Genomic DNA, 16,523 nt, shown 5'->3' on the forward strand with positions numbered 1-16,523 from the left:
TTCCCGGGCGCGCGGCTGATTGGCCCGCCGAGGGGGCGGGGCCTGGCTCTGTCGGCTAGGTTTAGGCCAGGGTTTTTTACTTGGATCAGCTAGCTGAGCTCTCTGCAAGTGAAGCCAAATGTATACGAATGGGAAGCGTGTTTTCTTAGTATTGATGTATTTTGTAAGTCCGAATGTGCAACATCTACAATAATTGTTTAAGTAAGGTATAATGAACGACGAGGATAGTCCTATGTATGGGCGTGGAGGAGGACATGTTCACTATGGTGTAATTGGAAATTGTAAATTTTGTTTGTTTTTGTCTTTAACTGCTGCCTGGCAGTTTCAGGAAACTCTCCAAAGACGAAATGATGAGTTTTACAAACTAGGAAGAAATGAGAAGTACACAAGAGTTACTGGCAACAAATTTGAATGCTTTTTAAATGTGTAATGTGGTACACTTAAGTGTGCATGTTGCTTATTACAATTTTTTTTTTATAATTTTTTTTTTTTTAACGTTTCAGACAGAGAGAGACAGAGCATGAACGGGGGAGGGGCAGAGAGAGACGGAGACACAGAATCCGAAGCAGGCTCCAGGCTCTGAGCCATCAAACCAGAGCCCGACGCGGGTCTCGAACTCACGGACCGCGAGATCGTGACCTGAGCTGAAGTCGGACGCTCAACCGACTGAGCCACCCAGGCGCCCCTACAATTTTTTAAGATTAAAATATACCTCACGTAAAGTTTACCATCTTAACACTTTTTAATATTTTTGAATGTTTACTTATTTTGAGAGAGAGAGAGGGAGGGAGAGCACGTATGCAAGCGGGGAAGGAGTAGAGAGAGAATCCCAAGGGGACTCTGCTGGTAGAGGGGGCTCCATCCCACCAACCCTCAGATCATGACCTGAGCTGAAATCAAGAGTGGGAAGCTTAGCCGACTGAGCCACCCAGGCTCCCTAATTTTAGCCGTTTTTAAGTATACAGTTCAGGGTCATTAAGTATATTCATATTGTTGTGCAACAGTCACCACCATCCATCCTCCATAACTCCTTCTTTCTGCAAAATGAAAACTCTACCCTTTAAACAACTCATCATTTCCCCACCCCCTTTCCCTGGCCCCTGGCAACCACCATTCTACTTTGTATCTTTACGAATTTGACCACACTAGGTACTTAAGTAGACTTATACACTATTTGTCTTTTTGTTACTGGCTTATTTCACTTAGCATAATGTCCTCATGATTCATCAATGTTGTAACATGTCAAAAATTCCACCTTTTTTAAAGGCTGAATAATATTTCATGGCATTGTTTACCATAGTTTGTTTATCCATTTATCTGTTCATGAACTCCTAGGTTGCTGCTCTGAACATGGGCATGCAGATATCTCTTCAAACTCTGCTTTCAATGTTTTTGGGTATATATCCAGAAGTGGGATGGCTGGGTCACACAGTACTTCCATTTTTAATTTTTTGAAACCCACCATGCTGTTTTCTACAATGCATGAACCATTTTAATATGATTAGCAACAGTTTAATGAAGCCATAGCATTTAAAGGATTCTCAAGTGGAAATAATATAAAACCTGCTATCAACATTAGTAAAAGATGCAAGGCAGAACACATTTTAATACTGGTACAATGGCAAATGGCAGCCTTACAAGTATTTATTTATAGGATTTCTGCAGCATTTTTTTTATTTTATAGCATCTTTTATGAACCATTATTCCACAAGAATGATCAAATCATCATTTAGAGACAGTACATACTGGTTTATTTTATTATAAACATTATAAGTGCCCCCGTAAAATATTGTTACAAATACTCAAATGTCTTATTCTCAGTGATTATTCCCTTTATTCTCACATAATACAAATGTAGTTAGCAGGTTTTTTGAAACAAACTAGAATCATATATGTTTCATAACTTCATCATCTGTTTAATTTTCATTCATAAATGTGTTGTAAACATAAATGTGGGTCTCCTAAGAACAAAACATTGTCCCCAGGTCTGCTTTCCAGGCTGGTGACTTTCCACAACACTCACTGTATTTGGCATCTCAAAGCAGTATTTATCTGTGGAAATCTAGGCATTTCTGGGAAATTACTAAAATATCTTTTTTTAGCCTATGCTAACCGGGGGGATATTTCAAGGATACCATATATATAGCTGCTTCCTGTCAGGCTAGAATTTCAGTGAAGATCTAAAACCCCTTGTTTCCTATCCATGAGGCACTGCTATCTTTATTCTTGGAACTGCAAGGGGAGGTTATCACCATCAAAGCTAATCCTGTGCCTTCAGTCACGTTCACCCCTAATGAGAGTTCCCCTTCCTCCATGATACTTAACACATTAGTGGTGGGGATCCTGGCTGAAGCTATAGTAGTGTCCACTGCTAAATAGATATATCTGACAAAGGGGGGCTCCCAGAAATACTTGGCAACTTTGTAGGTGACTTACTGATAGGGTTGCCTAATAAAATATAGAATGCCCAGTTAAACTTGAATTTCAGATGAAAAATGAATATTTTTTTAGTATAACTATGTCCCATGCAAAATTTGGGACATGCTTATACTAAAAGAAATCATCTATTGTTTAATGGAACATACTTATACTTAAAAGTTATTTGTTGTGAGGTACCTGGGTGGCTCACTGGGTTGAGCATCTGACTTCAGCTCAGGTCATGATCTCATGGTTTGTGAGTTGAAGCCCTGTGTCAGACTCCAAGCTGATTGTGGAGCATGCTTGAGATTCTCTCTCTCTCCCTCTGCCTCTCCCCTCCTCCCCTGCTTCGCACGCTCCCCCCCCTAAAAAAAAAAGTTTTTTGTTGTTTATCTGAAATACAAATTTGATTGAGTGTCATGTATTTATAATTACTGAGTGTGGCAACTCTGGACTGGCAGGAAAGAACAAAAATCCAGTGAGGTGTGCGTTCTTACTGTTATTGAATTGACAGGCTGTTGAGGACAGGGAATTAGGTCTCACAGTGAATATGTTATGGACTTCAGAGAATCCTTCGGGGAATTGTGGGAAATACAAGCAAGGTTCATGCTGAGGTCCTCGTGAAACTTATATATAGCCACATGAATGTGGACAGCAGATATCAAAGTAAGGAAAATTTCAGACTTCAGTGAGCCAGATAGAACTACCTACTTATGATGCTAGAAATGATACAGTCTGACTTTTAAGGTGACATTGGACGTTTTGCTTCAAATCCTTTTGGAAAATAATTGGGTTTGGATGGGGGACGGTCTTACCTCTTAACTGCTTATAGAGGACAGAAAACAAATCTAGAGGGTCTTTTTTACTGATCAAGTTTCAGCACTTAATGAATGCATTAGCTTTATAGGCTGAAATACTTTTATTTTTAATTACCCAAGAATATTCAAGATGAATGGACATTTCTTAATGTCATAACTATACCTATTAAGTACAAATTAGTTATCTAGTTAAATGTGAACAATGTTTCCAACCTAATTTGGGTAATTGCAGGATAAACATCACTTTGGGGATTGCATTTTCTCGAATCTGTTCTCTTATTGTTCATACAAAAAATATCCAAATACCCACTTTATACCACAGTATGTATGGGCTCCAAACATACTTTAATCCTTCAGATAGAATTATAGACTAGTATAGTTATTTATACATACTCTACTACATTAAAAAAAAAGTTGGCTGATTTTATCTGTGTATTTTTTTGGACCATCACATGCAGTCAGGCAGAGTTGGCATCAGTTTTGTTCAACAAAGCTGCTTATAGAAAGTGGCAGAATTTGAGTCGGGCTTCTAAGGTGACTCCACTGTCTCCACTCCACTTTCTCCTTCAGTCCCAGGTCATGACTAGAGTCAACCTAGCTCCTGTTTCCATATTTTTTTTATTGGTAAGTGAGGTTCCACCTGGGCTCCTCTCTACAGCGACTTTCCTAAGTAGTTTCCACAGATTTATCTGGCTTTTACCAGGAATAAGTAAGACATTTGTCAGTTGAGTTGGTTTTCAGGATAACACCCTGCAGGTCTGAGACAGTAACTAGTGGATTCCATGCCTTTGGTGCTGGTACAAACATCTCCATCAAAACTGTGTCGTCTTGGGGTGCCTGAGTGGCTCGGTTGGTTAAGCATCTGACTTCTGCTCGGGTCATGATCTCACAGGTCATGAGTTCCAGCCCCGCATTGGGCTCTGTGCTGACAGCACAGGGCCTGGAGCCTGCTTTGGATTCTGTGTCTCCCTTTCTCTCTGCCCCTACCCCACTCATTCTCTCTCTCTCTCTCTCTCTCTCTCTCTCTCTCCCTGATGAATAAACATTAAAAAATTAAAAAAAAAAAAACCTATGTCTTCTTTAATTTCAGTAAGTAGATCTTTAATTGTTGGCTGCATGAATCCATCTTTTTTTTAATGGTCCAGGCTGAAGTGTTTTAATACAGTCGGAATTTCTGAGGGGCACCTGGGTGGCTCAATCAGTTGAGCGTCCAACTCTTGGTTTTGACTCAGGTAATGATCTGCTTGTTCATGGGTTTGAGCTCTGATTCAGGCTCTGTGCTGACAGCACGGAGCCTGCTTGGGATTCTCTCTCCCTCTCTTTCTGCCCCTCCCCTGCTTGCTCTCTCTCAAAATAAATAAAAATAAACTTTAAAAAAAAGAATTTCTGAGCAGCAAAGGTGCTATAGGTGGTGGAGGTACAGGCAGAGGAGGAGGTGGAGGGAGTGGAGACAGAATCGGATGAGGAGGAAGATGGCTGGCCGGCTGTGGCAACATGGGAGGAAGTGCAGCTCAGGATTCTCCAGGGATGGTTAGGACACAGGCAGGCACATTTGTAAATTTGCCACTTATGTGACACATTTGACCAGAGCTCGGACAGGTCAAATTTTCCAAGATGGTCCTTCAGTGCTTCCTGGAGTTTGCACAATTCACTTTCCAAAATGCAAAACCATTGTTTTAGACTAGAAAGTTCTTAGTGGCAGATACAGAATGGAAAGATGGGGTCTTTCAATACTTCTAAACTCTGGGCCATTGCAGTTCCTATACCAGTTGTACATAGACCACACTCTATTTTACTGTATCTTTGATACTGGGAAATTTGAAGTTCCAGTATTATCTTAGCCAGCTTCTGCTGAGTGTTACCTATTGAAGCAATAACCACTCTTTCTGGTGATGGTGGCAGACTGGGAAGTATAATTAGCTTGAACTGAAAGTGAAAGGCTTTTTTTTTTTTTTTTTGGATAATCTTTTAACTTTGGCTTTTAGCTTTCTTCCTCATTGTGTCAACTTGGGCATGATTTAAGTCTAAGAGCCTGGGAATTAGAGTCAGGGTAGTGGCCTTTCCCTTGCTATAGGGGCTACACGATTTTATGCAAGAGTTGCAAATTCTCCACATCCTTGCCAACACATATAATCTCGTGTTTTTGATAATGGCTATCCTAATGGGTGTGAGGTGGGATCTCATTGTGGTTTTCATTTTCACTTCCCTTATGAATAGTAGTGTTAAGCATGTTTTCATGTGCTTATTGATCATTTGTCTACATTCTTTGGAGAAATGCCTAGTCAAATACTTTGCCCATTTTTTAAATTTATGCTTTTTAATGTTTATTTTTGAGAGAGAGAGTGCGAGCAGGGGAGGGGCAGAGAGAGAGGGAGAACAGAATCTGCAGCGGGCTCCAGGCTCTGAGCTGTCAGCACAGAGCCTGATGTGGGGCCCGAACGCACACAATGTGAGATTATGACCTGAGTTGAAGTCGGATGCTTAACTGACTGAGCCACTCAGATGCCCCCCTTTGCCCATTTTTTAATCTGGTTGGGTTTTTTTGGTTGTTTTTAAGCTATAGTTCTTATATATTCTGGATATTAATCCTTTATCAGATATATGATTTGCAGATCTTTTCTCCCATTTTGTAGGTTGCATTTTCTCCCTGCTGATTCTGTCCTTTGGTACCTGAGTGGCTCGGTCAGTTAAGGGTCCAATTCTTGATTTCAGCTCAGGTCATGATCTCACAGTTCTTGAGATCCAGTCCTGCACAGTCAGTGCAGCGCCTGCTTGGGATTCTCTCTCACTCTCTCTCTGCCCCTCCCCTGCTCACTCTCTCTCCCTTTCAAAATATTTTTTAAAAAAATAAGATTTGAATCAGACTTCTGATACTTCTGTAGGAAGGGGTTAAACATTTCTGCACCCCCTCCCTTCCTCACTGTCCTTCCCCAACCCCACTGAGAAGGGTTCAGAGAATGTAGATACCTCAATTCTCTTATTTTCTTGTTTACATGAACCTCTAAGAATCTATTCGCCTCCATGCCATGGAGAAGACAGTGTGGAGGCATGGGAAAAAGGAAATATATAATAAGATGTTTATTAAAGTAATTTCTAGTGCTTATTATCTAATGCACTGCAAAATGAATTCTATATCCCATATATAGGAGGATCTTAAAGTTCTCTCCTTGATAGTGATGGAATAATTTTATGAACACTTTTTTACCATGAAGTTGAACTGGTCTGTATCAGGAAAATGCCTTTTTTCCTAGTTTTAAACTTAACACTAATGACCTGCTGTAATGTGTAGAATGTGTAAAATTAAGCATGGAAGTAAACTGAAGAGGAGATGTAGCAAATTTTCACAGAATTCCCTTCTCCAACGTAGGAAAACAGTGTACCCGCTGAATATACACAACTAATTAGATTTCATTTCTTTCCAAAGCACTCAGTTCAACATATTTGTAGTCTAACTTGCAATTTATGTATTTTCCTGGGCTTTTATTAATCAACTTTCACAATATATCCAGGATGGACAGTTCCCTAGACTGTGAATAAAAGAAATAGGAGACACACAAAAGTTAGGCAGTTGCCAGGGGTTAAAAAGTAAGTTAGTAGAGGCACCTGGGAGGCTCAGTGGATTAAGCGTCCACCTCCTGATTTTGGCCCAGGTGATGATCTCATGGCTGTGGAATCGAGCCCCACATCAGGCTCCCACACCGAGCGTGGAGCCTGCTTACAATTCTCTCTTTTTTTTCTCTCTCTCTCTCCCCCTCCCTTCTCCTCTCCCCTGCTCATGTTCTCTTTCTCTCTCAAGTTAAAAAATAAAAATAAACTAAAAAGTAAGTTAGTAGAACTATAGGAAGAAATTTAAGAAATTGATTGTGGGGTTCACCCACTGGCCACAACACTTCCAAGTAAACTGGAAAAAATAACACTCTAAATTGAAAGTCACAGACACTGAGGAAGAGGAATTCTTTTAGATGTCAAGAGGTCTTTATTGAAATAATAGCACAGTTACACTTCTAATAATATCCTTTCCACTTGTATACAATAGATTAAAAATGCTTGCTACATACAGTGCACAGACAGTTCAATAATTAGAACCAACTCAACTGCATTTGAAATAAATAAAATAGCCTATTTAATAATTTAAAGTAAAATTACTGTACAATATGAAAATAAAGATACATAAATGTTAGGATCTACAATGCCATAGAAATAAAATCATTATTCTGCATTACACAAAACAGTGCAAGAAACAAATCCAAATAAGCTTTTGGAGTGCAAAGTTTAAAATTTTCCATTTTAAATTATCATGCAGACATAGCATTTCAAACCATGCTATAGTCTATGGCAAATTTTTTATTTTTAAGAGGAAAAATGCTAGCCAGTCAGTTTACTGTACCATCAAGTGTTGCATCACATAGCGCTGCTGCTCTGCTTCTACAGTACAGTTTAGAAGGGAGGTATCCTGTTGCAATCAAAAAACTGAAATTAACAAGTTTCTGAAGCAAACATATTTACCTTTTAAGCCTGAAACGAAATAATGTGACAAAATAGTAATTATATCCCTGGGTTTAAGAAAGAAAAGGCCAATACCACACAATGAACTAAGAGGCAGTTTTCCATCCATCTTTCAACTCCATAATAATCCTTAGTGAAAATAACCATGTAACTTTTGAGAGACATAAAAAATTCTGACCTCTAGCTGACAAGTGATACAGTATCATGGGCTTGTGAGAAAAGTAATTTCTGAACACCTATGTTTAATTCGTGTAGAGCTTGGTTGCGTTACATGTAATAATATGCTTAAAGTATAGCTCAATTTCAATGTGTATATAAAACTGTTATTTAGGCAAAGACCAAGGAATGCATTTAATACTAAACCGTAAACACATCGTCCACCTCGGAGTGCACACTGACAACATAAGAGCTCTTCCGCAGACTTTGGCAACAAGACTACATATAGCAGATCACAGCAGCACGAGCTCACGTGGAAGACTGAAAGCACTGCAGAATAACACCACCCAACAGTTCCTATCAAAGGGATACATGGTAATAAGGGGCCTCCACGTGCTAAGCCGCTTTCCCAGTCAGTCTATGTTCTTCAGATTTGTTATTTTCACAACTCAGTAGTCTTAAGTCTCTGTGCTTTCACTGCATAGATTGACACTGGGTTACTCTATCCGTTGTAAGTCCAGAGGGTTACAGTTCTGTCTGCAGAGGACGACAGGAAGGACAGATCCTGGGTGTGCCATCTGCACTGAATCACTTTGTCCTTGTGCTCCCCTACCACCATGATAGGAAGCTGCTTAGTGAGATCTCCTAAATTAAAAAGAGAGATACTGATTTACAATACAAAATAAGTATATGTATAGATTTCACACACTTCCTGTTACTTGAAGACATTATAGTATACAAAGTCCTAAACTACATCAATTTAATACATTTAAAGGTTTAAACAGGGATATATTACTGAATATCTGTTAGTAGGAGTGGGTAAAATATACACAGCAACATTGGACACAGCTGCCACTCTCTCCTTGAAACTCTCTCTCAACTTCTCTCTGACTTTGGTGCCACTACATCTTGGTTTCCTTTGCTGTTGTTCCTTTCCCAGGAATCAGCCTTCAAATTTCCTGTTTACTTTATATCCACTTCCTACGAAATTTCATCTAGTACCATGATACCATGGCCATTTGTATACTTATGACTCACACATTTCGCCTCCAACCTTGACTTCTCACCTGAGCTCCAGACTAGAATGCAAATAGCTATTCGACATCTCACTTGACTGCCTCATAGTCATCTTCATTTGTTCAAACTGAACACTTGATTTTCTTGCCCAAACCTGTTCCTCCTACCTATCTTCCTTATCTCAATTAACAGCACCACCTAGTTGCTCATGCCGAAAACCTAGGAATCAGCATTTCGCTAACTCCTCAAATTTAGTCCAAATTAAAATATATCCCAAATTCAGTCACTTTGCACCACCCTCCACCTCTACCACCCTAGCCCAAGCTACTATCAATCCCTCAACTGAACTGTTCTGATAATCTCCTGATATTTATACTTATAATCCATTCTCCCTACAGAACTCAAAATTACCTTTTGAACAATATCAATAGATATCAAATCAGATCACTCCCTGTTTTAAATATTCCAAAGGATTCCCATTATGCTTTTTAAACATGCCTATAAAACCCTGCCTCAGACTTATTCTTCTGTCCCTCACTCCCTTAGTTCTCTAAGTCCCAGCCACACTGGCTTCTTGTAGCCTCGTGAACATGTTGAATTCACTCCTGCCTCAGCACCTCTCCAGAAGCTACGATCTCCTCCTGGGGTCCTGCCCTGGCTGTGCCTTCTCATCACACAAGTCTCTGCACAAATGGCATTTCCCTAGAGAGATCTACCTAAGCCTACCTAAAATAGCCTTCCCTATCCACCCATTCTCTCCCACCTTGCTAATTTTTTAACTGCACTTACCAATACTTGAAATTACATCATTATCTGGTTTACTTTTTATTGACCTCTAAAATGTAAGCTCCCGGGGTGCCTGGGTGGCTCAGTCAGTTAAGTGTCTGACTTTGCCTCAGGTCATGATCTCATGGTTCGTGGGTCAAGCCCCACATTGGGCTCTGTGCTGACAGCTCAGAGCCTGGAGCCCGCTTCAGATTCTGTGTCTCCCTCTCTATTGCCCCTCCTCTGCTCCCACTCTGTCTCTCTCAAAAATAAATAAATATTAAAAAAATATATTTAAAATGTAAGCTCCATCAAGGAGGAAGTTCCCTGTCTTATTCATTTCTCTTCTGTCTCTAGTTGATACAAAATAAATGATTGTTTACTAAGTGATTAAAAATAAAACTAGATGCTGAAGATATAATTACACATATTATACATTTTTTAAAGCAGAAGCAGGGGTGCCTGGGTGGCTCACTCGGTTAAGCAGCCGACTCTTGGTATCGATTCAGGTCATGATCTCATGGTTCGTGCGTTCAAGCCCTGTGTTGGGCTTGCACTGACAGTGCAGAGCTTGCTTGGGATTCTCTCTCTCTATGCCCCTCCCATGCTTGAGCTCTCTTTCTCTCTCAAAATAAATAAACTTTAAAGTAGAAGCAAAGTGGAGTACATAAATGTATATTTTAACATCTACCATCATTGAACTCAAAATGATTCATTGTAATAAGTGCTGATTCTTTTCAATATTTTAAGAACTACTTAATAAGACTATTCACTTGATCTGTTTAATAATTTTCTATAAGTCACATCAATACAGTACCAGTAATTTGACCACTGAATACTATAAAACTAAAATTTGAAAATATTATATAGTCCATTACAGCGGATTAACAACAACATCCCAAATAGCCATAAAAATCCTGGAAGAGAGCACAGGCAGTAATTTCTCTGACATCAACAATAGCAACATTTTTCTAGGTATGTCTCCTGAGGCAAAGGAAATGAAAGCAAAAATGAACTCCTGGAGCTACAGCAAAGTAACAAGCTTCTGCACAGCAAAGGAAACAATCAACAAAACAGAAAGAGAACCCATGGAGTGGGAGAAGATACTTGGAAATGACATATCTGATAAAGGCTTAGTAACTAAAACATAATAAAGAACTTACACAAACACACACACACATAAAAAAAAACCCCAAATAATCTATAATTAAAAATGGGCAGAAGACATGAACAGACATTTCTCCAAAGACAGACAGATGGCCAACAGACATATGAAAAGATGCTCAACATCACTCATCATCAGGGAAATACAAGTCAAAATTACAAATGAGTTATCAACTCACACCTGTCAGAATGGCTAAATCAACAACACAACACAGGTTTTGGTGAGGATGTGGAGAAAAAAGGAATTCTTGTGCACCCAAAAGGTGGGAATGTAAACTAGTATAGCCACAATGGAAAACAGTACAAAGGTTCCTCAAAAAATTAAAACTAGAGTTATCATATGATCCAGTAATTCCATTACTGGGTATCTACCCAAAGAACACAAAAACCCTAATTCAAAAGATATATGCACCCTTGTATTTATTGTAGCATTATTTACAATAGCCAAGATATGGAAGCAACCCAAATATCCACAATAGATGAACAGATATGGAACACACACACACACACACACACACACACACACATACACACACAGGAATATTACTCAGCCATAAAAAACAATGAAGTCTTGGCATTTGCCAACAACATGGATGGAGGGTATAATACTAAGTGAAATAAATCATTCAGGGAAAGACATATACCATATGATTTCACTCATATGTGGAATTTAAGAAACAAAACAAAGAAAACAAGGAACAAAAAAACCAGAGTCTTAACTAAAGAGAACTGATAGTTACCAGAAGGGAGGTGCATGGGGGATGGATGAAATAAAGGAAGGGGAAAGGGATTACAAGTATAATTATCTCAATGAGCACCGGGTGATATATGGAATTGTTGAATGGCTATATTTTATACCCAAAAGTAATATAACACCATATGCTAATTATACTGGAATTTAAAAAGAAAAATTAAAAAAAAATATGTGGATTAAAAAAAAATCCCAAATAGGAGAGACCACAAAAAAGGAAAAAGTCAATCTCTCTCACCTTGCAGGTCTGTCACCTTTATTTTCATATCATAGGATCCTGTTAGCAAGTAGTGAGCTCCAGGAGAGAATCGAACAGAGCGAACATCGCTGGAATGAGGATGATAACTTTGTACCATTCTTCCTCCTCTTATGTCATACAACATGCAGCTAGAATCTTCTTGTCCTGTGGCCAAGAGACGTCCACTGGGATCTACAGCTACAGAAGCCACTGCACTGCCTGTATAGAAGACAGAATAAAAGTTTCACATGGAAAAACCAATACAGCTAAACTACAACAGCTAATTGTGTTCATGGAACCATACATTAAAAATTTAACGTAGCTGGGGCACCTGGGTGGCTCAGTCGGCTGAGTGTCTGACTTCGGCTCAGGTCATGATCTCACGGCTTGTGAGTTTGAGCCCTGCGTCGGGCTCTGTGCTGACAGCTCAGAGCCTGGAGTCTGCTTCTGATTCTGTGTCTCCCTCTCTCTCTTCCCCTAACCCACTCACATTCTGTCTCTGTCTCTCTCAAAAATAAATAAACATTAAAAAAATTTTTTTTAATTTAATGTAGCTTGTCAATACTGTTAAGGAAAAATCCAAATCAACATTCAACCATGGACACCTGGATGGCTCAGTCAGTTTAGTGTCTGACTTCATTTGAGGTCATGATCTTGCTATTCATGAGTTCGAGCCCTGCAGAGGGTTCTGTGCTAACAGCAAGGAGCCCACTTCAGATCATCTGTCTCCCTCTCTCTCTCTGCACAACCCCCCCATGCATGCATACACTCTCATTCTCTCTCTCAAAAATAAACATTAAAAAAAAGCATTCAACCAATAAACACTTTCATCCTTTTTAGAGACAAAGTGTAAGCAAGATTCTATGAGAAACAAGAAAGTCTGGTTTTTTTTTGTTTTGTTTTTTTTTAATCATCTGGGAGAACCCCCTGGGACACCATTACCTATAACACAATAGTACAATAGATGAGCCACTACTCCTAAGGCAGTGCTATCTCTGCTGGGTAAGTGTCCAGAAATACTCCCATAACCAGCTCAGAGTCTAGTTAAGGGAATAAGAAATTAAGTAACAAAATATGTTTTAGGACATAGTAGAGGAAATGTGTCTAAGCAACATAAGAATAACTGCCAGTAGGAACTGGATGAAAATAAGTGCTGAGTTCACAGGTTGCATCCCTAAATCCAGATTAGGCATTTTCAATGGGGGGGGTAATAATGCCCCCAAGGGAGTGCAAAATGGTTTCCAGGGGATAGGAAAACTCTTAAACATTAAAAAAAGTTTGTTAGCACCCCCACCCCCCAAAGCTTAACCCCACCCAACAAAATCTTACTCCTTAGTATTTAATTTCTCTTGTTAGGAAAAAATTTAATTTAGTTTTTCTCCTCGCAGGGGGCAATAATGAAAATAAGGTTGAAGAACACTGCTCTAGGCTGACGTGGCTTGGGAATACTTCATAGAAAAAAGGGACATAAGTTAGACTTTAAAGAACAGTAAATAGTATAAATAAGAGAGCAACTGTATTTATTATACACATATGTAAAAATAAACTTTGCCTAAGATTTTGATAGAGAAAAGATGAGGGCTATTACATGAAACAGAATTACATGAAATAACATTTAGAGGAAAAGTATAAAAATGTTTAAGGACAGGTGGCTTAGTTTGCTGGAGTCACTTGGTTCAACAAGTTAACATAAAAAGTAGTTTGTAGCTGAGCCATAAAAGGCAGATTAGGGTCAAGGGGTGCCTGCATGGCTCCGTTAAGTGTCCAGCTCTTGATTTCAGCTCAGGTCATGATCTCACGATTCATGAGATCAAGCCCCACATCTGGATCTGCACTAACAGTGTGGAGCCTGCTTGGGATTTTCTCTCTCCCTATCTCTGTGCCCCTCTCCTGCTGTGCTCTATGCTATGTCTCTCTCTCTCAAAATAAACAAACATGAAAAAAAAAAAAAAAGGCAGGTTAGGGCCAGACTTTTAGGCATCTGCAGTGTCAAACTGCAGAGTTTGAACTTGTTCTTATACACAGTGAAACATAACTGCAAATTTCCCAGCAAGAGAATTATATAGTCTAACCAGTACTTTGAAAAGATTAATCTATGTGAAAATGTGTTTCAAATTCAAATAGACTTTGAAGTCTAAAAGGGTAACCTCTAGAAGACAAGACAACTAATAGAATAACAAGAGAATAAGAGCCTAAATGAAGACAGACACATTTTACCAAAAAAAATTTAATGAAGAATCAACAGTCTTGTCCTCAATGGGGCAAAAAAAGGAGAAAAAAAAATGAGTCCTAGATTTCAAATCTAGTTGCATGAGGAAATAAGAGAACTGTTATCCAAAAAAAAGGGAAAAAATGAGAAGAACTGATTTGCAGGGGAAATATAATGACTTTAGTTTTATACATGCAAAGTTGATGATGCCAACAGAAATCCAGGAAAGTCTGTTAGGCTCCAGGCTCTGGGCTGTCAACACAGAGCCCGACACAGGGCTTAAACTCACGGACCATGAGGTTATGAGCTGAGCTGAAGTCGGACACTTAACTGACTGAGCAACCCTAGCGCCCCACAAATATATAATTTTAAATAGTGATAAGAGCTATGAAGTCAACAAATGGAGTTCAGTGATAGAAAATAATAGTGAGGTCCCAATTAGTGCAAAGAAGGCCTCTCTGGCAAGGTGCTACTGAAGCTAAGACATAAAGATTCGAAGGACCTAACCAAGAGAAGACAAATGGAAGAACATTTCAGGTCAAGGAAACAGCATGTGAACTCACTAGAGGTGGGAAGTTTGGTACATTCCAGGAAATGAAAGGAAAAACAAGTGATCTGAGTTAAGACTAGAGGAATACACAATGCCAGATCAAGCAGGGTCTTGGGGGCATGGTAAAGAGTCTGCACATTAACCTAGGAGCAATCAGAAAGCACTGAAGTGCTGTAAGCAGAGTCTGATGTGCTCTGGCTGTTGTGTGGACCGTGGGCTAGAGGTGGCAAAAGTGTAAGTGCAGACTAAGGAAGCTCTTGCAGTGGTTGAGAGATGGTGGTGGTTTATCCTAGAGTGGTGCCAATAAAAATGGAAAGCAGTAGATGGATTTAAGATAAATTTTGGAGGCTAAAACAACAATTTGTTTATGGATTGATTACTGGAGGGAAGGAGAGAAAGAAGGATCTGGGGAGACTCCTTCTGGCATGGACAATGGGTGGTAGTACCACTTAGGTGAGGAGGTGTGGGGCAGTTTTGTTTAAGGAGAGAGGTCATTGATTCAATAGTTTGGTTTAAGACACGTTAAGTTTGACATATCCTAGAAGATATCCAAAAGAAGGTTAGAAATATGAGCCAGCCGTGCAGAAAAAGTTTGGGCTAGAGACAAAAATTTTAGGTCTGTCAACATATGAGTTACACTTAAAGCTGGAGGAACAGATGTAGTCAAGTAGAGAAAGGAAGGAGACAAAAGTCCTAGTCCTAGGGAATGTCAAATTTAGAGACTAAGCAGATAAGAAAGAATCACAAAGGAACAGTTATACAGAAATGTACAAGGAGAATAAAAAGCCCAAAAGAAAAGAGAAAGAGGTTAACTGCTGCAAGTCACCGAGAACTGAAGTAAAATAAGGATTTAAAGGTGATGCGACAGGGGTATCTGGGTGGGTCAGTCGGTTAAGCGTCAGACTGTGGCTCAGGTCACGATCTCATGGCTTTTGAGTTCGAGCTCCATACTGGGCTCTCTGCTCTCAGCACAGAGCCTGCTTTGGATCCTTTGTCTCCCTCTCTCTCTACTGCTCCCCCGCTGGTTCATTCTCTCTCTCTTTCTCTCTCTCAAAAATAAACTTAAAAAAAAAAAGGTGATTTGACAAAATGAAATTGTTGGTAACCTTGAAAAATGTAGCTCTTGCTGGAGTGGAGGAAGCAAGAGACAGACTGGAATAGGTGGAAGACTAAGGGTGAGGTAATGGAAACAATATATGTAAGCAAGACTTCTGAGACATCTGGGTAGAAAGAGCAAAAAATTGGGAGGGGGATAAGGAGGTCAACAGAGGAACTTTGGGGCATTGCCAATTCTATAACATTTTTGTAGGTCTATGGTAGACAAGAAAGAAGGGCAGATCCAGTAGAGGAGATAATGTTGCAGGAGAGAGGACATGACCAAAATGTTGAAGTCTCTGAAAAGGAGAGAAAAGGGGGTGAAATAATTTAGACAACTAGGGGAGAATCTGGAGATAAGTCAGTGAGATAAATGTATAGAAACTAAGCAAAGAAAACCAAAAAATACAATTATTAACACCAAGAAAAACAAAAGATATGAAAGAAAAGGAAAAAAAAAAGATATGGATAGCATAGTAAGTGCTCAGAGTGGTTAAAACAATGTAAAGAATGAATACTGATCTAACCAAAAATGGTACAGCTATATTGAAAAGATAGGAGACAGAAAGTATGTGAGTGGATGAGGAACAACAGGAATCAGAAAGGGACATGAAAAGTTAAACCTTCATCTTTTATGGTGTTAAGGGAATAAACAATCCTAAAAATCTATGATTATGGGTATGTTATTTAGAAATATGGAAACTATGAAAATACAACTACTACAAAAGTTTAAAATGGTTGCCTTGGAGGGAATCCTAGGTGGCTCACTCAGATAAGCATCCAACTTTTGATTTTGGCTCAGGTCATGATCTCATGAGGTTCATGAGATGGAGCCC

General features: G+C 39.3%; 1 protein-coding gene and 1 pseudogene across 10 annotated transcripts in view; both read right to left on the reverse strand.

Annotated features, from left to right (window-relative positions):
* Positions 1-3,710: 3,710 nt before the first annotated feature.
* LOC106978033 (proline-rich protein 11-like) lies at positions 3,711-5,482 on the reverse strand (annotated as a pseudogene).
* A 1,707-nt stretch (positions 5,483-7,189) lies between these two features.
* The window catches only part of WDR47 (WD repeat domain 47), a 68,806-nt gene continuing 59,472 nt past the window's right edge, over positions 7,190-16,523 (reverse strand). For all 10 annotated transcript variants that reach the window (XM_053214568.1, XM_027058432.2, XM_027058439.2 and 7 more), the window contains 2 exons: positions 11,834-12,052; positions 7,190-8,543 (listed from right to left, as the gene is read on the reverse strand). In XM_053214568.1, coding sequence (XP_053070543.1) covers positions 8,401-8,543; positions 11,834-12,052 — 362 coding nt within the window. In that variant the 3' untranslated portion in view covers positions 7,190-8,400. The remainder of the gene's footprint in view (positions 8,544-11,833; positions 12,053-16,523) is intronic.

Source organism: Acinonyx jubatus, chromosome C1 (assembly GCF_027475565.1).
Source record: "Acinonyx jubatus isolate Ajub_Pintada_27869175 chromosome C1, VMU_Ajub_asm_v1.0, whole genome shotgun sequence".
Classification (NCBI taxonomy): domain Eukaryota; kingdom Metazoa; phylum Chordata; class Mammalia; order Carnivora; family Felidae; genus Acinonyx; species Acinonyx jubatus.